The sequence below is a fragment of the Scophthalmus maximus genome, chromosome 2 (genome assembly GCF_022379125.1).
Source record: "Scophthalmus maximus strain ysfricsl-2021 chromosome 2, ASM2237912v1, whole genome shotgun sequence".
NCBI classification, from domain to species: domain Eukaryota; kingdom Metazoa; phylum Chordata; class Actinopteri; order Pleuronectiformes; family Scophthalmidae; genus Scophthalmus; species Scophthalmus maximus.
Window position 1 is genome coordinate 18,787,197 of NC_061516.1, and position 25,847 is coordinate 18,813,043.

The 25,847-nt window shown below is 42.8% G+C and overlaps 1 protein-coding gene across 11 annotated transcripts in view; it reads right to left on the reverse strand.

Annotated features, from left to right (window-relative positions):
- Positions 1-25,847, reverse strand: part of rapgef6 (Rap guanine nucleotide exchange factor (GEF) 6) — a 126,248-nt gene that overhangs the window by 12,073 nt on the left and 88,328 nt on the right. For 6 of the 11 annotated variants that reach the window (XM_035625877.2, XM_035625876.2, XM_035625881.2 and 3 more), the window contains 15 exons: positions 25,561-25,719; positions 24,603-24,755; positions 23,136-23,300; positions 21,968-22,075; positions 21,354-21,557; positions 19,716-19,824; positions 19,351-19,594; positions 14,769-14,926; positions 13,066-13,080; positions 9,648-9,888; positions 6,125-6,292; positions 5,785-6,000; positions 2,030-2,241; positions 1,366-1,489; positions 14-37 (listed from right to left, as the gene is read on the reverse strand). In XM_035625877.2, the coding sequence (XP_035481770.1) occupies positions 14-37; positions 1,366-1,489; positions 2,030-2,241; positions 5,785-6,000; positions 6,125-6,292; positions 9,648-9,888; positions 13,066-13,080; positions 14,769-14,926; positions 19,351-19,594; positions 19,716-19,824; positions 21,354-21,557; positions 21,968-22,075; positions 23,136-23,300; positions 24,603-24,755; positions 25,561-25,719 (2,300 nt within the window). The remainder of the gene's footprint in view (positions 1-13; positions 38-1,365; positions 1,490-2,029; positions 2,242-5,784; positions 6,001-6,124; positions 6,293-9,647; positions 9,889-13,065; positions 13,081-14,768; positions 14,927-19,350; positions 19,595-19,715; positions 19,825-21,353; positions 21,558-21,967; positions 22,076-23,135; positions 23,301-24,602; positions 24,756-25,560; positions 25,720-25,847) is intronic. The other 5 variants (XM_035625878.2, XM_035625871.2, XM_035625879.2 and 2 more) reach the window with 3 other exon arrangements.

Sequence of the window (25,847 nt, forward strand, 5' to 3'; positions counted from 1 at the left end):
AGGACAAACTTACCCTAAACTCTTCCACCTCTTCTTCCTGCAAGCAAGAGGCGTGAAGATTGAAGCGTGACTCAAAGACAAGTTCAAGGGGTCATGGGGAGGAGACAGGACTATGTAGAGGTCATGCCACCACAAACAGGAAATGATTGGAGATGGGAGGACACCAGACATATTAGGACATCTCCCCATATCAACGTGAAGAGTGTGTGTTGTGACTTTGTGCATCACACACTCAAATATGTCCTTGTGTCAACTTTTGGTGTTTTGGAAGATAAAACTTTTGTCCCATATGATGTGACGCTAAAAGAAGATTTTAAAGGATAGAAAATAAGAGATCAGCATCTACAATGTCTTGAGCTTGCAGTATGAAGAGAGTGTCTGCAGGGGGCAGTCATGCTCTGCAGCAGTGACAAGACTGTGACAAGACACACAAACAAGAGTGATACAAACTACACACTGTGGTTGGCATCAATTCTACCTCACTTCCAGGCGACCCATGCCTTGGGTAATCGTGTAGTTACATTCCAGCGGAGGAATGCAATCGAAAACACCGAGAGGCATGAACCCGGACAGGAAGTGGATAGGAATTGATCGAGCCAGACCCTCGAGTGTGCGCCTGATCCTGTTGGTGAAGGATCCAGGTCGAGTGGTGGAGGGATGGTGAAGTGGTTCCCTTTTTGCCCACAATTGTCGTCTCCTTTTAGTAAAGACGTCTTTCTTTTTAAAAACCTGGAAACTACCCTGCAATGCTGGACTTTTTACATTTGTGCCTCTTTCTGAGAAGTTTCAGGTTGGTTTTTTTTAACAGCTTGCCTGATAAAAAAGTGGAAGAGCCAGTTTCAAAGATGCACGATGTTCGGTATCACTTCTGGAGAAACAAAGCCACAATAAATGACTGAAAAAATTATTCAACTTAATTCTTGACAGTAAATCACAGTGCACCAATTAACTGTTACTTGTCCTATTGGGATTTTCAAACCACAAGATTCACTTTCATGTTCCCCTGACTCATTTTCAAAAACATTTTCATGACATTGAATGTCCTAAGTATTCTCGGCTTTCTTGGAGGGAGTTTTTGGGTGTAATGATTCGGCGATACTGCTAATTATAGCCCTAACGTGTAGGGTGGCACTATGAATGAAAGGGAATGAATAGAAATAATTTCAAAGATACATTGACCAAAACTCTACACATACTAAGGGTCTTTAAAATTTAATTAACGGCCAATTAAAAAGGCTTCAAGTGACACATATCTGAGAAACTGGCTCCAACAGCAGCATTCAGTTGAAGCAAAAATGAATAAATATAAGGGATGAATCTCGAGAGGAATATATGTTTAAGCATCATGGTAACAGAACAACCAACCTCTGTCTGAACATGAGGGCAGGGTCCATGTTGGCTGACGTCATCCGCACCACGTGTCTGATCTCCTTGGCGATCATCCGCAGCTTCTCAAAGTTCACAAGACCGTCTACACTGGAGTCATTGCCTGGGAGATCAGAAAAATATAAATAAACACACACATACACAAGACGTAGGTGTGAACTCGGCTGTCAACACTTTAAAAGAGATAAATGATTCATATTTTGGGATAGTCGCAAGATGCAGTACCAGAAAAAGTATATTTTTTCTGACAAATTTTTCAAAGGAAAAATCTTTTTGCTCTGGTCTCTTTCTTATCGTTCCTCCAGGAGATCAAAGGTGTGTGTCTCTTTGACGCAGGGCCATTAAATTATTAAATACTTGAGCAATCAAACAACAGAAAATTTTCTTTTCATTTCTAAAAAGTCCATGAATATATATATATTTTTTAGGACAAAACCTTTTGACATGACTTAGTGAGATGTTAAAAGGGCAAGATGGGGAAGTGTTTAGCAGAAGTAAAGTGAGCCTGAAACTAAACCTTCTGAACCACACAGAGGAAGTAGAGAGCAATACAGCAATAACAAAATTAATTGTAAATGTAACAAAGCGAGCAAAAAAAAAAGGTACATAATGAAAATTCTGTGCTTTCCACGAAGTCTTTCACCTTCATGTAAAAAGGTGAGGTCCTTCTTGACCACTGGGAACAGTGGGATGATGGGAGGCTGCATGCTCTGGCTGCTCAGGGTGTTGCGGTACTTGGCCATGTTCCTGGATGGGTCGAAGACGTCCTGCAGGTCCCCGAACAGCTTCTCATACTTGCTGGGCAACTTCTCCCATGAGCTCCTCAGCCGAGCCACCGGTGCCAGGTTCAGACCGCTGCGTGAGAGAGGAAAAGAGGTGCAGAGGGATGCAGGGAGGCAGAGATAAATATGTTTGTCCCTCTGCTTGTTGGTGACCTGGGCCACAGAGTGTTGATAAGCATTTGAAAGTTTTTCTTTATTAAATGTCAGCGCAAAAAAGCTTTGTAAATAGATTTATCTCAATGTACAAATTTCTCTCGTCTGTTCTTTTGTGAAGTCAGTGTTTGTACCTTTTACACAAAATGCCAAAGATGGAATAGAGCAGCAAAATTTACAATTTTTGTATCCGATACTGGTATAAATTCAACATCACGTCTACATCCTGATGAATACGCAACTTTAGTGGAAGGTAACGTTTTTTTTTTAAAGTTTGACCACAGGCTCTTGACACTTGCACGTACAATGACTATCTACAACTAAATACACCAATAAATGCAGGAAAATATCAATATAAAATTAAAGCAGCAAGCAGCAGTGGACGGGCCCGAATACTCGCGGGGCAGCGCGGGATGGCGGGGCATGTCGCGGTCAAAGCGGCGCATCATTTGGGTAAACCTGAGCCCGAGCATCCCAAGTCCTTCAAACACGGAGGTTAAAATTTATCAAGGAATAACGTCCAGGCCCTCTGGTGAAAAGTCAGGATTTTCTCTTATGTCGATCCCTCGGATGTGGAGATGACACGCACCAACTCTGACGTCGCTGGTGTGAAATGTTTCTGAGCCGTTGGCCAAAGAATGATGACGGAAAAGGTCCGGAAATGGCGAGATTCTGCTGATGGAATCCAAAATGGCAAAAATTGCAAATTGTAGGTGGCGCTAGTGAATCATTTTGCGCCGCTATTTCCCGGGACCCCTAAAATATCAAATTTTTCACCAGTTCTGATGAGTGTGCAAAATTTATCAAGTTTTCGAGTATGTTTAGGGGCTGAAATTAGTGATCAAAGTGGACTAAAAATAATAATAATAATAATAATAATCATTACATGCCTCGGGCCCTAATTATACATAAATAATAAAAATAATACAAAATGTATAATATATTTTTAATAATATTTTTATGACTTCAGTCAGTCAATCAATCAATTAATCAAACAATGCATGCACCAAGGAAACACTTGGTTTGAAATAAGGAAACGCCAAAGGCAGGTAAACAAATGGTAAAATAGTACGTCAAGATGTAACGTGTCAAAACACACAAAATCCAAAATAACACTTCCTGTTGATCATGGTTGCTGCAGTGTATCATGAAAGTTGTTTGTCATGAGGAGTCCCACGTGCCTACAAAATTTGATGCATGTAGGTGATACTAAATGCCAGGTACACAATGATATAAAGGGCGCTATGGACCCCCTGGGCCACACCTAGGGCCAAGCCTCTGTCCCTGAGTAGGGGGAGTAATATTTGATGTAAATATGATGTAAATAAAGTAAAGAATGAAAATCCTCAAACAGTATGCAGTTTCTTGAAACTGGTACAGGAGGTAAAGTCTGTTCAGGTGCTGCTGGAGGATGTGGGCTTTGCTGACTTCCACTTATGAGGTCTCCTCAAACCCAGAAAGTGGCGAGCTGTCTTCCAGACTGAAGCCTCTGTTGCAGTCTTTGCTGTCTCAGGCACCTCAGGATCAGGGAGAACACTGGAGAGGAACACCACCTGCTGGGAGGTCTCATTGTCCTGCTCATCCTCAGTCTTGTCCTCCTGCATTTCTCCACGCAGATCATTCAACACAGGGTCGGGTGAGAGCTCAGCACATAGCTGAGACGTCCCTTAATATGCCATTCTGATGTCCTCTTCAATCTTTCGACGGAGGGCATCCTGCTCAACCCTCAAGAACTGTGCTAAGAACTCATCCTGAGAGACTCTGTCTTCATGGGACATTTTCTCTGCCTCAAGCTCATGCTTGAGTATTTCAGCCAGCTGCCTTGCAGTGAGGATGTCGGCCTCATATTTTTGGTTCAACTCTTTGTAAGAAGCTCTGAGCTTCTCCAGCTCTTCTTGGAGAACCTTGGACGTGTTCCTCTCCTCCTGGAGCTCAATGTTGGATTTCTCCTGGCTGGTTGTCAGTGCCACCTGCAGCTCCTCATAATCGTTCTGAAGATCTTTCTTCTTCTTGCGTTTGATTTTGTTGCTCACCTGAGTGGCAATCTTTGAGGTGTTGAGGGTGTCTCCGATGCTGTACTTCTGCAGCATCTCCAGCTCTTTCCTTGTTTCCTTGCCTTTGTTGATGAACATTTCTGTGAGTTGTTTTTGTTTAGCCAGCTGTTGTTTGGTCTCCTCCAGATCCTGGCTCAGATGGATTCGCCAGATGTACTCTCTGCAATAATTCTCCCTCCACATGATCAAAATTGTGTTCAGTGTCATAACTTCATTTGTAGTCTGGCCCTCCATCCAGGGCTGCTGATTCCAAACTGTGACTTGAAAAGCACTCATCATCTTTTGGTGCAGGGTCGTGAAATATTCCATCTCAGGATAAAGGTTGAAACCTCAAGGTTGTCTCTGAACAGATGTCAGTGGTCTGCCTGTGTTGCAGTTCTAATATATGCAGTACCTGATGAGGTCATGCTCAAGATCAAAGCCATCACAGCCGCTACCCTGAACATTCCAATGTATATTCCAGAGCAATGTAACACTGATGTCCTGCAGGCTCTGAGTGTGACTGTCAGTCTGCTGATCAGCACCAGCTCCTCCAGTGAAGATCTTTAACATACAGTTAGATGTTGTGCACTGATGCACTTTAGCTATCACATTCTGCCCCTGTTGCTGCTTTGATGGACTTATTTTCCTAAAATTTGACTTATAGATAGATAGATAGATAGATAGATGAACTTTATTGGCCTGCCCCCACTGCTGAAAGAAATCCTAGAGGAAACACTGATATATATGTATATATGTATGTATGAGCTGTCTCAGCGCACCATGTACTTCTGATTTGACAGTTTATATAAAAATATGCTTATCGTATATAATTAAAAATGCATTCACACAACAACACAGATGAATACCGCAAACATAAATCCTCCCCTGCATTTACACAACTATAAATAATAAAACTGAATAAAACAGCACAGTCGCACACGCACACACACACACACACACACACACACACACACACACACACACACACACACACACACACACACAGTTCAGCCAAGGCCAGAGGGAATTAACAACAGAAAAAAACAGTATCTGTTGCCATGGGAGTCTTGTTTTATATGGTGTGAGGCTGCAGTGGCAGAGTCTCTGTGGATTGGGAGACTTGGGGCTGATTTGGTGAGGTGGCAGCAGGGGGAAGGAGAGGGGAGGGAGGTGAGACTGGTTCTCCTGAGGATGTGGGGAAAGAGGCGAGAAGCCAAAGCTCATTTGGCACAAAAGCTGTCGGGGGATTTGGAATAAAGACTCGCCGTCATCACTGAACAAGAATCCTGCTTTGGTGCCGCTACTCGACTACAACTGAGGCAAGACTGAGGGAGATGATGAAACAATGTGACACCACAAAAATTAAGAAGCCAACGCACACACACACATGGACACACAGTCCTAGACAGTTTCAACAATCAGCTCACCTGATAATAGCGAACATGGAGTTGAAGTTCTTGCACTCTCTGCAGTGCAGGGCGATCTTGATGAAGTGCTTGATGGTCTTCATCCTCTTCAGGGCGTTGGGCTCCTTGAGGATCTCCGTGGCGACCCAGAAGGTCTCCTGGTTTATCACCTCCTCAAACTGTTTCAGATTGCCACTGGCAATGGAGGAGTCCAGTTTAAATAAGTCGTCCACGTACCTGGGAGCCACAACAAATTTGGTTTTAATTTTTTAATGTCCCGAAATGGTGTCCAACAACAATTTTTGTGATTTATCCTATTGAATTTTTAGTTCAGCAATTGAAATCCTAAACAGCTACTCACTCTGTGGACTCGATGTTCCTAAAGAGCTCAAAGTCTCTCATGGAGAGCTGGGCAGCCACCTCCATGGTGCTGAGCTGCAGCAGAGAGATCTGGCTCTCCCTGAGAAGGTCCTGGGCGTCCTCGTCTGAGCACAGCGTCTCCGTCTCCATGTTGTTCTTCAGGTAGTACCTACAGGGCAGAGAAAAAGAGGGGAAGACAATAAGATGTGGAAGGTTGGATCATCCTTTGAGGTAAATAATCATGTCTGGTTGGTTCATGAAATGAAATTAAAACCATAAAAAAAATGAGTAGAGGAATTATTATGTCTAAGCCTTTGAGTCTAAAGAATGGGAGACAAATTAACTGAGAGTAATTGGAAAATGGATACGCGGGACGTAAATTACTCTGATCAATATCATTTCTGTGATGGCAAGAAGGAAAAGAGAAGGGACCTAGATCTTCATTATATCTGCATATGCTTTATTAAAGGCTGCCGAGGCAGATAAGTGGGTGGACAAGATCCAGTTTGTCAGCGAGCTGCAACTTTGAGCCAAAGAAGCTCAGATAAATCTCCTAAATGTTCTTCCTGTTCACGTTTCCTTTTAAATGGGCACATTTTGTGTCTCCAATTTAAGATTAGTTTGAGGAGATGAGAAAAATGGTCTTTCAATGTATTGATGGATCACAGCCATATTTTAGTTTGGGGTAAAGAAGGATAGAGACAGAGTAAAAGAGCAGAGAGCGCCACTCAGCAAAAGAGTGGTAAGAAAGATGACAGGCATATGAATGAGAGGGGGGAAAAGGGACATTTCTCTTTAGGTCCAAATCTCCTACAGTTTTCTGGGAGAGCCTCCAGCAGCAAACCCTCTCTTTTTACCTCATTATGTGCTTCCATGTTTATAAATCTAACCCCCCCCCACAAGTGTTGGCATGGGTGTGACTCTAAATTTGCCTCTTGTTACTCTGCCACGAAATCTGAAGAGCAGCTAGCACGAGATTCGAGGGTGTGAGGCGACAATATCAAGTTGAACTTATATTTAGGATAAAGCACAAAGACATATTCCACATTCAGAAAGAAGTCACAGCGTTTCTAGGAGCCCATAAGCTGAACTGCATATTTAAATGGCAGCATTAGCACATGAGGACTTAAGATCTTTGAGGACTTTCTGAGAACTTTAACCTGCAGAGAGAAGATGAGAAAAGAGAAGTGGTGTAGAGACGAGAGCGGAGGACTAGAGGAAAGGAAAGGAGACGAAAAAAGAGGAGTGGAGATGAGACAAGAGGGGAGGATGAGAGGCCAGACGAGACGAGAAGTAAAGAGGGGAGGCAACAAGACGAGGATAGGAGCCGAGATTAAATTAATGATGGACAAAGTGGTGCTAAATAGATCTGGGCGAGGCAAAGTGACTGGAACCAAGCCATTGTAAATAGCCATTGGTGGTTTGTGTGTGTGAGTGTAGAGCTTAGGATGCCCCAGTTGCATCTATATGATTTTTGGCAGTTTAAGGAAGCCTTGGCCTGGCCCCCTGTTAGACCCCCGTCAGTCATCAGCTGAGGGGGAGAGAGACAGAGAGGAGCACAGCGAAACATACTGTATATCTGTTATATACTGTCTACTGCTCCTGAAAAATACAACTACAGCAAACTGTGCTGAATACATACTACATGTACATCCTGCTGACACTGCACAATATATATTTATAGATAGATAGTTGTGTGTGTGTGCGTGAATGCATGTGTAAAAATACTACTATGTATAAACATTAAGTACAGTCACATACATTAGAGAGTGGAGATATCTCTATATATGTTGATGATGCTCATAGCTCTGCAGTTAAACCCATCTTTTTTCTACTAATATCTCAGTATGGCAGTTGTTGTTTTTTTTTAACTCCTGCAGCCCAGCCATCCATCAAAACCACAGGGAGAGCATTACCACGAGTGTCTTTCAAGTGAGTGAGCGTATCTCTGAATGTGTGCGACTGTGTCCACACATGTTCTGAGACTTCCTTGGAAAGAATGTGTTTGAATGCAAGCACCAGAAACCTGTGAATATGAATATATACCACGGCATTTGCGTGTCTGCATGTATGGAAATGCGTGCCCGTGTATGACGAGGGGGCTGTCTGTATCTGTATATCTATGCCTTTGTGTGCATGTGTGAGTTTGTGTATGAATAATTCCAGACGTGCCATGCTGTCTGCTGAGGCCTCAGCCCCTGACAGGATGAAATATTTATGCTAACCTAGTTGGGAGGGGACTGATGAGGGACCACAGGAGGCGAGGAGAGAGGGAGAGACCACTGTGAAAAACTGATGGAGGAGTCGCTTTATAGCCGACTTCATGGCCGCCGTCCAATTATCCTTCATGTCCGACTTACTTTCATCTTAAAAGAGAACGTGTCTGGCTCCGGGAAGACAGTGTGATGTGCGACACACTTGTCGTCATCTAACAAAAACACATACTGGTGATGTTTGTGGGTGCAACGAATCAAACACACCCACGTCGCACAGAGACTAAAGGTCCACCTAAGTCACGTCGATACGTCTTAACTGTGTTTATAAGAAAGTGAAAACAGATGCTGTCGTTGGGAGAGTAAAAAAAAACCCCCTACAGAATCTTTGATGCACTAGGATTTTAACATGTCATAGCAGCACATAACCAGCATCGCATGCACTTCACTGTCAACTATAAACTGTTGTTTTTGTGTATTAACGGACCAACTGCAGCTTGAGTTTTGTTCAGAGTAGCAACTAAAAAGTTTCCCCGGCACCTTTAAGGGCTTGCGCCACTTAATCTATCATCCCACTGAACTGGGACAGTAGTTCTGAGCAGTGGCTCCTGGTCCTCAGGACCTTTTTTTTTTTTCTTCCTTCTCTTTTTGAGTCATTTACTGTGGAAATGATTTACAGCTCTGCAAAGCTACAGTGTGAGTGAATTAACTACATCGCAGAATAGTACTTCTGTGGCCCCGGGAACAGGATTGAGAGCCACGGCTCAGAGAGAATTGAATCAATATGCATGCACTAGACATGATCAATGTTCTAGTAGAGCTAAACTTAAACGTATATGGTAGGAAGTTTGTGTCAGCAGGGACTGGGGTAAGAGGTGGTATTGGATGAAATTCTTGCATGGTGCAGGGCAATAAATCTATTTACAGAAGGTCAAAGTAGATGTACAAAATACTAAGCACTTTTTGGCTTTCTGAAAATGGAAGAAAAGGAAGACAAATCAAAAAAGTAAACAAGGTCTATAAAAAGTCTGTATTATAAACTCCCAAATACTTCATCCCACTATTAATGCCTGTGGATCAGATGTAAATGTGTACTGAATCTTCACAGATATTCTTCTCTCTAATCTCGAACTTCAGGTGAGCTTTAATCTGAATCGGGGTTAAAACGACCCGAAACTCCTATAGTCTGAACCAATGTTAAGGCATGTGCATCTTATAATACATTCTGATTAACAGGTCAACATTTGGATTAAGTCTTTCGGATTCGATTTTCCCAAACATTACAATCCACGTCAGCGTATTGCTCCTCACCTGCCGTTGAGCTGAATCCGATCAGCCAGTTTGGAGAGCTGGTCGGGCAGGCGCCGCTGCTTTATGACTCCCTCCGGACTAACCGAGACCTCACACAGGGAGTAGGTTTCGGGCGCCGCGACGAGGCCGAACTCGTTGACGGTGTGGGTGACCACATCCTTGGCAGTGGTGTCCTTACTGATGATGATGTAGCAGCTCTGCTGGTCGGCCTTGAACACCCGAATCACCTGGTCAGGGATGTCTGAGAGTGGAAGAAAAGAGAGAGAGGGAGAGAGAGAGAGAGAGAGAGAGAGAGAGAGAGAGAGAGAGAGAGAGAGAGAGAGGAGCCGTCAGTGGCAGATCAGGGTTGGATTAGTTGATGGATGTAGTCTGAGGAGGACAAAACTGAAACAAATACCAAACATGCAAATAAAGTAAGTGTAATGAAGTAGTGTTTGAGGTGACATACTTATTGTTTAATTGATTCAAGACAATAATCAATGACAAGAGCCTATTTAAAAGTGAATGTTAGTAGTTATGACAGACACACACACACACACACACACACACACACACACACACACACACACACACACACACACACATATATATATACACACAAACATACAGTACATACATATATGTGCATGTGTGATGTGTGTTAAATAATGGAAATGTTCCCCCTGAGTGAAAGACTGCATTAAAGATCTGTGTTTGAGTAAGGATGAGGGGACGGCCCATTAGCCCCAGGCAGCCAAAGAGCTTTAAAACAATGAGTTATGAACACTGCACAGTGACAAGGGGAGAGGGAGCCAACCACACCAGATGAAGCTGTCATGAAGCTGTGTGTGTGTGATGCAGTTGTGCACACAGTTGTGTGTGTGTGTGTGTGTGTGTGTGTGTGTGTGTGTGTGTGTGTGTGTGTGTGTGTGTGTGTGTGTGTGAGATGCAGTTGTACACACAGTTGTGTGTGTGTTTTCAGATGACAATAGCCGGGGCACCTTTATTATTATCATTGCAGCAGCAGTGGCACAATAGACATAAAAAACAGCTGAAGGCAAAGCCAATAACAATAAGGTTAGTAGAAATGCTGATAATCAATCACAACTGCTTGTTTAAGGAGCAGCAACTGTAATGAGAGTGTGTCAGTGTGTGTGTGTCCGTGTGTGTCTGTGAAGAAGATGCAGAGGGGCTTTTTATTTTCTTTATTTCTCCTTACTTTGGTTTTAAATGGGAATACGAAGACAAGGGACAAGAATATACACAGATTAAACATAGGTGTGTTTATTAGAAGGTGGGTGAGCCGACTTCAGACAATGGCAATTGACTGATTGGCAATGAGGGCGGTAAAAACCAGAGCGTCTCTCTGTGCAGTTCCAGAGAGGAATGTTTTTAGGCCAAGGAGAGAAATGAATGGGGAAAGGGTCAATGTTTGTTTTAAACACTTTAGAAAGCTGGGGCCTGCTTTATCACATACAGGATCGATGTCACGTTTAATTTTAGACAGGCTGAACCTTGGTCTGGTATATTGGATGAATGAGCTTAAGTTGGATAGAGTCTGTTGTGGGCACAGAAAGAGAAGAAATGAAACTTCATTTCAACTCTTAGTCTCGATCAGTCTGAGACACAGCTGTGATGGTGTGAGACCCATGAAGGTCATATATACGGGAAACCACCCCTCTATTATGGGGACTCTTATCTAATCTATCTTAAGTTGTTTTCAGACATGAAAAAGTCAGTCCGGACATTTTGCTGTTCATATATGAAGAACGCAGTAGGAGATTGTCCAAATCAGACAGGTTCACTACAGCAGGAACATTCAGGTGAGGGGTGGGGCCTTGTTAAAGCGCCGACCTGCTCACTGTTTTTGTGAATTCTTGAGATTCTCCTACTGGCTTTTCACTCTCACTGGGCTCACTCTGACATTTTTCACAGAAAAAGGGGGGCTGGCAGGAAAAGTTCCGCAAAATGTCTGGAGCAACATTTGCGTTCTCACATGTAGCCCCCTCTGGAACATTCCAGGACAATGTCCAGACTTCAGTGCAAGTCTGAAAGCAGCTGAACAGAGTTCTGGGGGAAAGCCACAGATCACAAATCTGAAAATATCTAATAAAAACATTTATCTGCTTCATGTAATGACTTCTCCCAGTTTGTAGTTACTGGTTCCTACATTGTGAACATATCGATGCTTTGATGCTAGCAGCATTTCTTGATGGCGAGTGACCTCTTCATGGACTACAGACTGTGAGCTTATTGATTTGAAACGCATGATATATGCACTCAAACGATGTGTGAAGGTGAAATCTAAAGTCGAAAACACAAAAACTGCATCAGAGTTTGAAGTGTGCATCCTTTCCTTACATGTCCTCCTCCTCCTCCTCCGCAGCAGCAGAGCTCCTCTTTGTTTATGTGCAGCAGGGTGGTGAGGGTGAGTGGGAGCTTAATGCTTTGTGCCTCATTAGCTGTGATTTGTGATTGGAGTGTGGGAAGCTCTCGTCTAAATAGCTGGCTATCATATGTAAGGAGGGGGGCAATCACGTTTAATCCAACTGACAAGCTGCGACCTGACCTGCACACAGGAGGACGATCGCTGCCCAACCGGCCCCGAACATCCAATCAATTATCATCTTTAATAAAAGGTAACATTCATTTTCATCAACACCAGAGAATTTGTTTATGGAGTGAAGCCAAAGAGGAGGACAAGTCTTGTGTTTTCTTTTGCAAACACAGCACTAAGATAGGCTACACACTTCCCACAGGCCTCAACCTCCTCCTTTCCACAGTTTGCCAAAGCTTTTCCCAGTCACTCCATCATACAGTCGGAAGACATAAATCACAAGTGAAAGCATCCAGAGCACAGGAGGCAGGGCGTGATGGCTTCAAGTGCTCAGTGGAGAATGGTGGAGAGTAGCTTCAAGTGCTCAGTGGAGAATGGGGGAGAGTAGCTGAGGGTTAAACACTGGGGCTCTAATAAACAGACACAAAAAGGAAAAAGCCAGGACTCTATTGTGCGTATTCATGCATTTTCATTATTAAATGCCAGGCCTAACATTTCTTCAAAGCCTTAAAGTGAGACTACGGGACCTTTGACAGAAAAAATAACCCCATCGCCCTCTTGCACACAAAAAGTTCAAAAGGTTTTCTAGAGTGAAGCAAATCACACCCCTCATGATGATTTCTACTTTTTTAAAGATAAATCAAAATGCCCTCACTCAGACCCTCACACAGGGCGTTCTCAAAAGGAAAAACGTACAAATAGAAGATCTATAAACACACTTCAAGGTCAAAATCTAGAGCTTGAGGGATGCAGTTCATGGACGCAGAGATGCAAAACACAGTGAGGGGGAAAAAAGCATGCACATGGTGCTGGAGGGAGGATTTGGGAGGAAGATTTAGTGAAGTGCAATCAAACAGTGGTACTGAAGGTATTAATACTTACAGTACAGTCCCAGCGCTTGGCAAGCAGAGAGGAGAAAAGAGAAACCACAGTGAATATGAGAGTAAGAGAGCATGTGGGAGTTGTAACAAAGAGACACAGTGGTCGGAAACATCATGACGGAAGGGGGGGGGGGGGGGGGGGGGGGGGAGACCGGTGGAGTTTCTAGCGTAGCCTTAATCTGTTCATGGGAAACCAGAGGGGAATATGACTCATCATGTTGACACTACAACGTCTGCTTTAAATCACAGCAAGAGAAACGCAAAAGGAGAAAGACGCAGGAAAAAGTACAGGAGAGACAGAAGAGTAGGAAAAAGAAATGATGACATAGGGACGCAAAAACAAAGAACGAACAGAGGATCCCCTAGATTTTGGCTTTTTACTAGGAGTAGACAGAAAAACTTTTTTTTTAAAATAAATTAGTGAAACTGAATCAGGAGTTAAAATGTTAAAACAAACATTGTTGTATGTTGCTCATCCTCCCCAGTGTGGACAGAGGAGGAGATAGTGAAGCATCTGAGCTCGCTCTGGTCTGCTAATGTAATTACAGGTGGGAGTTTGAGCAGCCTGTTCTATCCTCTACTGCTTAATGTAATTGAGGGCCAGAATACTAAGGGAAACATGGAAATGTAATATAATGGTGGGTGATTAATGAGGCCCAGTTGGTGTGTGTGTGTTTGCTCTCAAACACAACACAGCCACAGGTGATGTATAGGTCTGCAAACAAGGGAGGTGCATGTGTGTGTGTGTGTGTGTGTGTGTGTGTGTGTGTGAGAGAGTGACAAATGGGTGGTGGAATAAATCAGGACCATATTCACTCTCTCGCTCACTTTCACTTTTCAACTTTTTCTTTCTTGCTCTCCCCGCACTCAATCTTTCATTCGCATGAAGGGAACCCCAGGAACCCCTCTGACAGGAAAGGAATAAATAAGTCATTTAGTCCAGGAGGTTAATTCTTCTAAGACGGACACAATTCTGCGACAGCTCTGCGGCACTTCAAAAAGAAAGACCCCCAGGGTGGGTGTGTGTGTGTGTGTGTTTGTGTTAAATGCTGTTAACTTCCCATTACCTGCTTTGAATGAGTGAACATGTTTTCCTTTGTCCGCATAAGTCATTTTGAGGAGTAAGAAAGACACTAGGCGAGACGGGAGTTTATGTTTGAGACCACCGGATGCATACTCACACTACGCTTCTCACATGGCTGCTTTACGTGATTATGTTTAAGGGTGACGGTTTGATCGTGCACCGTCTCAGTGAACACTGGAGTCCTTTACTCCACAGTCGGCTTTCATCGCTCACTCAGCGAGGCTGAAGATTCAAGTGACATTGGTCCAAATGGCTTCAGGAGAGAAGTGCTTAATTGTTTGACACATGAAACGCTCTCAAAGATGGTTGAGATACTGAAGGTCATGAACAACTGCCAATGGGTGTGATTAAAGTTTTGTTTCTCTGACACACAAGTACTTTCAGTTGTGTACTACACAGATATAAAATCCTTTTTTTGTTGTTGATGCTTTTAGCATCATCATTTTCTGAGGTTGTAGTTTTTCCTCAAGATTTTTGTTCATAAAATCAAAACAACTAATTCCTTAAATGCTTTAACTAAGAAGGACTCAAGAAGAAAGGCCAAGTGTTCAATAGGCTGATGCTCTGGGACAATCTGTACTTAAGGATAATTCAGAGGAGTCCACATTTTTTTCCCTTACCTGCAGGGTTGGAGAAGTCAAGGATGCTGGTGGCCGGCTGCAGCAGGTCGGGGCTGCTGGACGACAGGTTGCCAGGGATGGGCATGATGGCCACGCTGTGACGACACTGCTTTGTTCCCACAATGCTGTCGTCCTGAGACTGACCAATGCCGCCGTCACTAGAGAGGAAAGAGGGAATGGTGGTGGTGTGGTGTGGGGGGGGGGGGGATGGTTGAATAGGGGAAAGAAGGGGTGGTATTAAAAGAAAACAGGAAAATTAGATTTTACATTCTAAAATGAACTTCTATGCTTTTATTTTGCAGCAGTAGACATATTTTTTGCCAGAATATTTATTTGTCCTCCTTGTTTTATGAGTTTGAAGCACAGGTATTAGAACGAGTGAATTTCCTTTCATCTTGAGAATATATTAAAAATCACAACTCATAAAAAAATATCAGGAGTTTTTTTTTTTTTTTATCAATATGTCTACCGTTGCAGAATGGCAACACAATACACCAATAACACTATATTGATCTTTTAATATGCAGGAGTGACACAGCTGAATTTCATCCATGAGGTGGTTTCATGAATTGCAGGAACTGACAAGGAGCATTCACAGATAGAGCCACAACAGACACAGACACACACACACACACACACACACACACACACACACGACTCGAGACAATAAAACAAGCAAACAAACAACAGTGGAGCACATATGTCATGAGTATTTTGGCTCATTCAGATGTTTTCCCATGACTTTAGGGGCATTTTTATTTGTACTACTTGTACTTTGTGTCCATGCTCTTAGCTTCTGAATTATAAATCTGTGTTTTAGCTATTCTGTGTGTGTGTGTGTGTGTGTGTGTGTGTGTGTGTGCCAGCGGTTGGCCATATTAAACGGCTAAACTGGACCTGAGAGACAGGCGCCTTTCTACCTGGCTCCTTGGAGCCACTCAGGGAAATGCAAACATCAACCTTTATATTAATGGCCTCATTACAATCAATGTGGTGGAAATGGCAGCTCTTTTGAGACAAACCCACAGAGTGATTCTGAAGAGCCCTGCATCAAATAAAGAGACGTGGGTGTCCGAAGGTTAGATAACCCCTTCTTACACAACTGTGGTACCTTTTGCAGAATTTAAGGAGTTCACACATGCATCTAGAATTTAGTTTATGAATAGACTTTTTGTAAAATTCAGCGAATACTTCCTCACGGTCCGCTAGCTGTCGGTTGTCGGTGTCTGTTTAAGCAGAGTTTGAATGTGAAACTGAAGAGATGGAACAGATTCAGTCCACTAGTCTTGTTGCTGAAGGTCAGTGGTGCTGGTTAGTGTATGACTGTGTGTGTGTATTGCCTGCTGTGTTGTGCACATCTGAAGACGGATACTGAATCAAATGGTTGGAGGACGGGGAGTTACACAAGAGCTCTTACCCAAACAGGCCCCTGAAGCAGCAGAGACAAAAACGGAAAGAGAAACAACATTGAAAAGAAAAAGAAAACAAAACAAAAAGACAGAAGTAGCTGAATATTCATCGATCAGCAGAACGACCTTGCCCGTGTACTAAAGACAAGGCTTCCTTTTTCCGCACACACTTAAACCCACACAGACACACATATAGGTTTGATAGAATATACAACAGCAAAAGTTTGGACACACTGACAGGGTTTGCAGAAATAAATAAGCAGAAAAAATTTCACAATGTCTGCAAAGATTTACATGTAACACGTGACAGCAAACTACTGGATGAGTGAGGAAATACAGCTGACTGTCTGACCTCATTCACAAAAAAAGACTAATGTCAGGAGCACGATTCATAAGGACATTTGTGGGGGGCACTTTGAATTTTAATGCTTTCATGTGTTATTTTATGCACATATGCCTGAATGTGTGTTCAGTTTTCTCAGTTCGTCAACCCCCCTCCCATAACTGACAGGCCTTAAATCCCAAGTAGTTTTTCTTTTAATATTAGAGGCAGCAATTGGTTGATTAAGTCCCGCCCCCCTCTCTGTCTTCCGTCCAGGATGTTCATGGTTGTAACAGATTTTTGTGACAGATGTTTTTAGCCTCTAAAACTAGAGATCTGAGGTACAACACTGCTTTCACCTTTATGTTGTTGTGTTGTTTGTTCGCCTCCCCCTCAAATTATCCTCCACAGTGCTGCAACAACTTACTTTTTATGAAAAGAGACAGAGCTGCTATGGTCCAAAAACATTTTCTCTCTATTGTCTGGGTAAATCAATAACCGTAACAGAGAAATAATTTCCTGCACAATTCTTCTTGCGGGCGGAGCAGCAGTGGTGCAGTGAGAATGGAGCAAAAATGTGAACGTCTTGCAGGGTGAATGCTGAGAACACTTAGTAACACAATAGTTATTGTGATGTGAATCAATGTTTACTACATGTACATGCATCACAAAGAAGTAGAGAGGATGAAAATGGCATCATGGGACATGAGGTTACCGCTTTTATCATCATCTCACTAAATCACAGAGACTTCTGCGACACTCCGACCACGGGGCTGAGCCCTCGGTCTATTGGTTTCTAATCTGTGGAATGTAAATCACCTCAGTTAGTCAATATGGGAACGCGTGTGTAATAGTGGATAAACGGGCGTGGACAGCTTCATTTGGCAGAAAAACGACTTGTTTATCGCCGGTGTGTCCTTGTCATATAAAAACCCTGGTCTGAAGTGGAGCACAATGTCGTACAAGAACAGAAAGAAACGGCAGCAGCAGCAGAGACCTTGTGGACGTATTTCAGCCGGGCGGTGGCATCTGAATGGGATTTCAAATTGTTAAACAATAATTGTTGAAGGATAAAACTTAATTTGTGACTCAATTTAAATTGTAAAAGGAGGATCTGGCCAAATAAGGCCTGATTTGAAAAAGTGAGCAAAAGCATTTGAAAAAGATAAGACTACAGAAACTATGGTAACTATGGTTGCATCTTTGTGGCAGCTAAACGTGTCCTAACAAGGACTGAGCCCTGTGTGTGATATCTTAAATCATGCTGTCCTCACGCACACGCGCACAACAGGCGCTGATGAATCCCAATCGAGTCGTATCACCCATCTCATCTCCCGTCCCTTTAATCAGCCATCAGTTCCCTTTGAATCAAAGAGTTGGTTTTCAATGGTGCCAACTTGCAAAATAAAGAAGCAATGAGTGGCCTTGTTTGGTCAATAAATAGGAGGCGGCGGAGAGCGCTTGGAAGCCGCGCACCGAGTCGGATCAATGGCCCCGAGATAGCGCACTGCGTTATGAGACGGGGCACAGTCGGTGTTCATGCAAACTGTGTGGCATTGTGGACATAATCGCTGCAGCGCTGGAAGCTGATCGAGTGGAGACGGGGAGTAAAGTGAGGAAGACGTGGATATGCATGAAACTGTCTTTGAAAATGTGTGTGTGTGTGTGTGTGTGTGTGTGTGTGTGAGAGTTTACAGTGTGTGTGTTATCTCTGTAATTGACAGGACGAGAACAGCATCTTTTCTCTGCAGCACTGACACAATGTAGAGTTTAATGAGGCCTGGAGAGGCATGAAATGAAATCAAGTCTGTACCAGCACGTTACGGGGGGAATATTAAATGCGAAGCCTCCAGCTGCACAATTGCTTTCCATCGCTACAAATGCTGCAAGTCCAATGGTTAGTTATGGTGGACAACAACAACGGTTATATGATGATTATGACGACAAAGATGATGATGATGACTTTTTAACAGTTTTTGTTATTTGGCTGAAAGCTAATGACGCTGACTGAACATAGAAAGAAGTGAGACATTTCTGCATTGTTGGACAACAAGTTGTAAAAAGCATAAAAGTAAATGCCATATCTTCAGAGCAACTTTTATTTTTTAAAACTTCTCTACACAAACCAGTATGTGCTGTGAGATCCTCAGGCAGAAGTGTTTCATCTGTTCCTGAAACTTCGCTGAAAACTGAAAGGGGACAGAGCGTTTGCAGTCTGGGCCTCGAAACTCTGGAACAATTTGCCCGAGGTAATCGGGTCGGCTGACTCGGAAAATTATTTCAGGTGCCATCTTAAGACATACTTCTATCAGAAAGCCTTTCCTGATTTTACTTGAGTTTTAAATTCCATCTTGTCACATATTCTTTAAAAATGTTTCATATTTTTTGTATTTTCCTGTTCTTTTTAACCAGTTTTCGCTTTTTTTCTGATTTACACTTTCAATTTCTATTGATATTATGACCGGACTGTTTCTGCTGCTGCAAGATTATAAATATTATTATTATTATTATATATTAGTGTAATACCAATTTATTTTTACGTTGGTTTAGAAGAAGGGTGACATGTATAGCTTGCAGGAAAATTATTGAAAAGTTATCAACATGCCTGTTTGCGCGCTGTGAATTCTCTGGATGAGAGAGGTGAACCTCTCGTTTGTGAAATTTTGTCCTTCTTAAAAAAAATATACGCTGCCTGTAAATTTCCCCCTGATGACGTAATTGAAACTGCTCGTGCACATTCATTTTAAAATAGCAATGGCCAACAGGTAAATTCCCAACCCTCAGCCAGCTGACAAATACGTCTTTCACTCACAGATGACACAGGCAGCAGCGTTTACATAAGTCCTCTCACCTGAACGGTTTGGGTGGCAGTATGCTGAAGCGCGTCTTCTCCAGCATCTTCCTGATCTTGTTGCGTCCTCCGGACACGGTGTTGGCCTTCATTTTCCTGGTGCTCTTGTGATCGGTGGGGAACTCCATGTCTCCGGGCAGGTCAGGGATGGAGAAGCGATTGCCTTTTTTCTCCTGGATCTTGGGAATGTGGGGGACGCCGTTTTTCTTCTCGTGCACAATCCTGCTGAGGAGCTCTTTGAAGACTGGATGGGTAAATGCACAGAGAGAGAAGGAGGATTGACAATAATCCCAAAATGATCGGCACTGATACGAAGCGAAATGTTTGTGCAGCTCTATGTGAATCATTGTGTGTAAATCACTCACCGAATATATTGGTTTTAACCGTGAGGGAGAGGTGCGTGTTGTTTCTGAGGATGTCAACAGCTTTGGAGAAGGAGATGTTCTCAAAGTTCTGACCATTGATCTCCATGATCTGAAACAAGGAGGATGTTATGAAAAAATGTTTTAGCAGAGTTGAAACAAAATGGACTGAAGTCCAGTGACACACACACACACACGCACACAGATAGATGTCCCACGGATGTGGGATGTCGAGATTTGTCTGGACTAAAAACAACACACTTTGAGATTATCCTTGACTGAAATCTGAACTACAGAATTTGTATTCTGGTTTGCTGTTATGACATCAACTTTCTGCACTCTGCAGCAAATCCGTAAGCAGCTAACTAAATGCAGAGAGTGAAAAATGTGTATCATGTACTCTTAAAATAACACATAAAAGGAGGTACAGTATGTAGTGCAGTTTGGCTACTGGCCAGAATTATTTAACCACTCTTGTTACACACCACCTTTAGTATCGATGCACTAATTAACATACAGGGGGAAAAAAGAGGCAGTCAGCAGAAAAATGTTGCTGCATAAGGAAATAACGATTGTTTTTAATCACACAAAGGGAAGCATTTGACCTGCATGAAAGAATTTAGAGTAGGAATATGGATCAGGTTGTATCCTGTGGCGATTAGAGACTGACCCCATAACTAAGAACTACCTTGATATCTTTAACTGTATGAAGAGTCCCTGGTCAAGTTAAGTGTTATGCTTTAGAAAAAAAAGAAGAACCATAACGGTGACATGAGGAAGTGCACACACATTCTTGACTAAAAAAAGAAAAGAAAAAACGGAACAAAAAAGTTCCAACTTGCAAGCATCACATATTTGGCAATTTGGTAGCTGGTTGCATGAATTATGCGCCAATAGTGGCATAGTTCATAATTCTGCTCTTGCCAGGGAGGTTGAATGAATTTAAAGTTTAATTCATGTCAGTCAGGATGAATGAAATGACACCTGGTTTTCCTATTGTAGACGTGAGAGCTTTGCAATTTTTGTCTCATCAGATCAAAACGATTTTTTTTTTTCAGACACTCAAACTGTCACATCAGGGGGTTAAGAACAACACTGATGACTTTGTGGTTTAAAGATCATAAGTCACCTGCATTCAGAAATGTATGTCTACAGTTTGTTTCACATAAATTCTACATCCATCAAATATATGTATTTTTCACTCAATCACAACAAATAATCATGTAATTTTATGCGATATATTCCACATTCATCCGAGGAATGGTTGCAGGCAGAGACATGATAGCTCTTCTAACCACATGATTTATACCCAGAGATGCACACAAACATGATAAAAGACTTGCTGGAATAATGACACAGCGATTCTCTGGTTCGTGACAGAGAGAGTAAGTTACTGCTAACAACCACCTATAATCGGAATACAGATCATCAACGTTAACAGGATTCTCAGTTTGAAACATATGTACTGCTTTTTTCTTTTATTCTCCATACAAAAAAACCCAGCACAGACAATAAAAGGTATTAAAGCAAACTGTTAACTGGCTCATTGTTCACAACCATATGTAACTGCAACAAAGCAGCATTCTTTATAAAGCACCACACTGTTTTACAGCATGTGATGTAGCCCTGCGTCCCTCTCACCTGATCTCCCCGTTTGAGTCCGGCCTCTGCAGCCTTGCTCCCTTCCTCCACCGACTCCACGAAGATGCCGAATCCTCTCTCGCTGCCGCCCTGCACGCTGAAGTAGAGCGTCGACTCCCTGGACGCCTTCTGCAGAGTGATCTGTCGCCACTTAGCCTTGGCTGCGCACGCTATGTTCAGAAGCCGCAAATGGCCCTTCATTTTCTGACGAGCAAAAGTGGGAAAACGATCAGCATTAGGAGTCTTGCATTTAAATTAGCTTTTGTCTCCAAGGTGCGCAATGTACCCTGGAGGTAAAACAACTGGCGAATGTCATCATGTGGTAAATGCTTTGCATGCAATGCAATTGACAACAAAATGATCATTTGATCTCTGTTACTATTCTGACAAGACATGTTCTTAGAGATTCTTTCTTTTCTTTCTATTTACAGTAGTTTTAGTAAGTGATAAAACTTGAATCGTTATCGTTAGTGAGATTCAAGGAGCAAGACAGACAATAGAAGTAAGTGAATCATGTACTCTCACAGAGGAGATGACATTAAAGATGAAGAAGCTCGATCGCAGCTCAAATGGATTAAAGTAATAATTAAGTACGGACTGATGCTTGAACTTACTGTCGTTTCTAGATGTTTTTCAAAAACCTCCAGGAAGCGCGTCATGGCCGGGTCACCTTCAAAGTCATTGAAGTGGTTGTTGACCCACAGCAGCACTATTCTCGTTACCTGTTGAGACACAATGGGAGCTTTATTCAGCTGAGACACACGTTTGCACAGTTGCTGTAATTTATTTTCAATTCTCCAGTTCTTCAGATGCCTACGACCTGCTCTGAGGAGAGCTCTTCTGACACAATGTTTATACTGTTGATGGATGGGTCAGAGGTGACTAAATATTTTAAGGTCCACAGGAGCAGGTAGGTCTTCTGTGTATTGTTCAAAGACACTCAATACTTGTGCAGAAATATGTATGCATGCATTCAAAGTTTAAAAGAATGCTATCTTTAAATTCTACCAAACAAGCCAACTGTTACTCTAACCAATGGGTTTTATTCAGTCCAATCATAGCGATATCTATCTTTATTTCCTGGGACGATAAATAATTTCTTTAGTACCTAGAAACACACAAGAAGCAGCAGCAACAAGCTAAATAATGACTTTATGCACAGCTGCAGAGAAAATGTTGACTGAAGAAAATTTTCAATCAAAGAGCATTCAGAAACAATCATGTCTGTAAATTTACCATCGGTGGCATCATTGTTCTAAGATTTGCAAAAGGTCAGAGCGACAACCGATACATCAACACTGAAAATCAATCAATTTCCCCTTTTTTCTACTCCCCTCTTTGGTTTTTCATCCCTTCTCTCTTTTCCCCTCTTTCCACATTCGGTTACTTCTTCGCTGCTCGTTTCGCGCAGGACTAGATCCTGTTTAATGGAGCGGAAAATTATGAGCCTGAATGACAACCACTATAAAGACTATTGACTGTACAAGACTAATCTTAGGTTAACGCAGATATGGACAGTGGGAGTGTCGGGCATGAACAAATCGCCGCAGGGCTCAAGGACAGCTGAGGTGGCTGAACGTGTATTGATCGGCATGTGAGCAGCACAGCACATGAATTCCCATGAACATGCATGTACACAAAAAATTAGGCGGGTTGTTATAGGCTCATAAGGACGAGCATACAATCGCACACATAAAATAGTACAGAATGTATGTGTACATGCATACACACACACACACACACACACACACACACACACACACCACACACACACACACCCACCGTGTCGCGGAGGCTGTCCACCTGGAACCATTCCAGCAGTTTCTTGCCAACCTCCATGGGACTTGACAGGAAGGTCCTGTAGGTCAGCAGGAAGTCTTCAATGTATGTGGGGTCCACCACCGACGGCTCCTCCACCAGGTGCATGATCAGACGCTCCGGGGTTCCCTGGGGTGAAAGATAAACCACACATAAGGATACGAGGAGAGAAACATACGGTGCACACTTGTACATGTGCGTGTAAGACATCTGAAGTGACACAAGGGCAAACGTGTATCTATACACACACACACACACACACACACTGAAAACCGAGCCGGCACAAGAGCACATGCACACACTTACTTGAATAAGTAACTCAACATTAATCAGAGAAGTGACAAGGATACAAAATATAGAGATGCAACTATTGGACTGAAGTGTCAGACACCCATCAATAAAACAAAGACATGCGCACACACGTGCGCTGGCACACGCACAGAACATTTCTGAAAGTGCTCACTAAAGATTTTGTTGCAGAAAATTGCTGCTGTGGATTTGTATGAGACACAACACCTGTAATATTAGGGACTAAATTCTAGTCTAGTCCCATGTCATTTTAATTCATAAATAGCAGATATACAATCCTGTGTTCAGTGCGTTTGTTAATGTCGGAAGAGTAAGAGGTTTCTGGTGGAAACCGTTCATTAGACGGGGAACAGAAACTAGAGGGGCAATCCACTTTTGTCGAACAACAAAAAAAAAAGAACAAAGCCAGAAACAGAAGTGCAAATGCTAACACTTGTGAATTGACTCATATCCTCTGGATGTGTTTAGGAGCCGACAGCCTTCCTCGGAGTGGCAGCCAAAAGAATCATTCAGGCCCATTATCCGATCGATACGTGGCTGCCTCGGGAGGCTCAAGAAAAGGATCAAAAGGCCTTTGAGCGCGCTGCAATGTAGCGTACAAGAAAACACTCTGGCACACACAGACACCCAGTTTGTGCTAACGGTGCCTCTCAACGATCAACTTACAACACAGAGCGGCTGCATTGATGTTTTTGCAGGATACTGTATGTGACGACATGGTTGATTCATAATGAGGTGTTACTCAAATCAATCAAAGGCATTTCAGTGTATATCGTCCATAATATTTGAAAGGGTGATAATTCGATTTTCACGCTTACCAAGATTACTGTGTGATTGAATAAGCTTCCTGGCCTGAAGCTTAACCTTAACCGTGGACATGAAACCTTCCTTGTGCCCTTCCCTGTCTCATCATGGTTTAGGCTATTAAGAAGGTTAAATGTTTTTCTATATCAAGGCAATTGCAAAAAGTTTGAGCTCTGGGTTAATCACGGGGTTAAACTGCACCTTACGTTTAAACTCCTCCATCCTTTCACCTCCCATCACACTTCAGAGGATTAACACGCTTCCCTGAAACACTGATCGATCCTCACCTCCTTGGAAATACAACAACACTTCACTGACCTTGATGACGATGTGTCCCTTCCTGGTGCCGCTGCGGTCAAGCTCGCGGTGCTCCTTCACCATCACGATCTCCCCCTCCTCCTCCACCTTGTGCATGTTCTTCTCCACGTGGTTGAGGATGCGCCAGTAGTCCTCCTGGGCGATGCACACGAACTGGTCGAGGACGACATGGGGACAGCGGGTGAACTTATAGTAGAGCACAACGCTGCTCTGCACCACCGTTGGGTACTCGAACAACAGCAGGGAAGAAACATGAGGGCGCGTTGAGAGAGGCATAGGAGGGGGGCGACGGAGGAAGGAGGGAAGGTCTATCTCAGTGAGCACAAAATCGTCTCAATTATCCATTTTGCAGAAGCATCTTTTTAATACAAGGTCACAATGGAGTTAAACTAGAAAGCGCCGAGAAATTACTTTTCACTGCCCCACAGCACTGACACTCGCTGAACTTCCCTAAAACCAAATCATCAATTTCTGCATTTTTTTCCTCTGCTGAGCTCTACCTTCGCAACTTCCTGTATATCTCAAGACAAGAAATGATGCATGCATGAAAGAACTGGGCAGCGTGGACAGTTACCACAAGTACAGGCTGGGCCTCTTTTAGCTTCATGAACTCTGTAGCATCACGTCTCAGCTCTATATTAAGACTGGCTGTCTGTCAGAAAACTGCAAACACGATGTGAGATATACACTACTACTCCCTGACAATGTACAACAGGCCTGTGATTTAATTGGTGATAAAGTTTCTGTATTTTAAAATCAAAATCAAATGACAGATAGATACATTGTCAAAAATGTAGATGTGAAATTAGTTTCTTGTGTTTGCAAAGGTCAACTCTGTCATCAAAAGAAATACAGTGAGGATGTAAATGCACATTTGCGTCTTGTCGCAAGCAGTTGAACAGTTAGTGAGTGCTTCATCTTTGGTATTATTTGTCTTGATCAGTCTTTTTCATTTTACCTGACAGTCATCCCCCTTGGTGCGAACTTCTCCGTTCATGTACTGTTTGTCGAGTGAGGGTGAGATGCCGAAGCTGTTGCCCATACACAGAGTCTCCACTCTTCCATCTGGGTGGCTGATCTCAACCGCCCCGTTCAGGATAACATACCAGAGGTCCAGCTGCAGATGAGACATCATCAACATCAACATCAACATAATCAAACATGAAAAGCAACATCAAACATTAAGTCTGCAGAGATTAAGCTACAACTATCTTCTGTGTATGTTATTACTTTCATTTCAGCTAA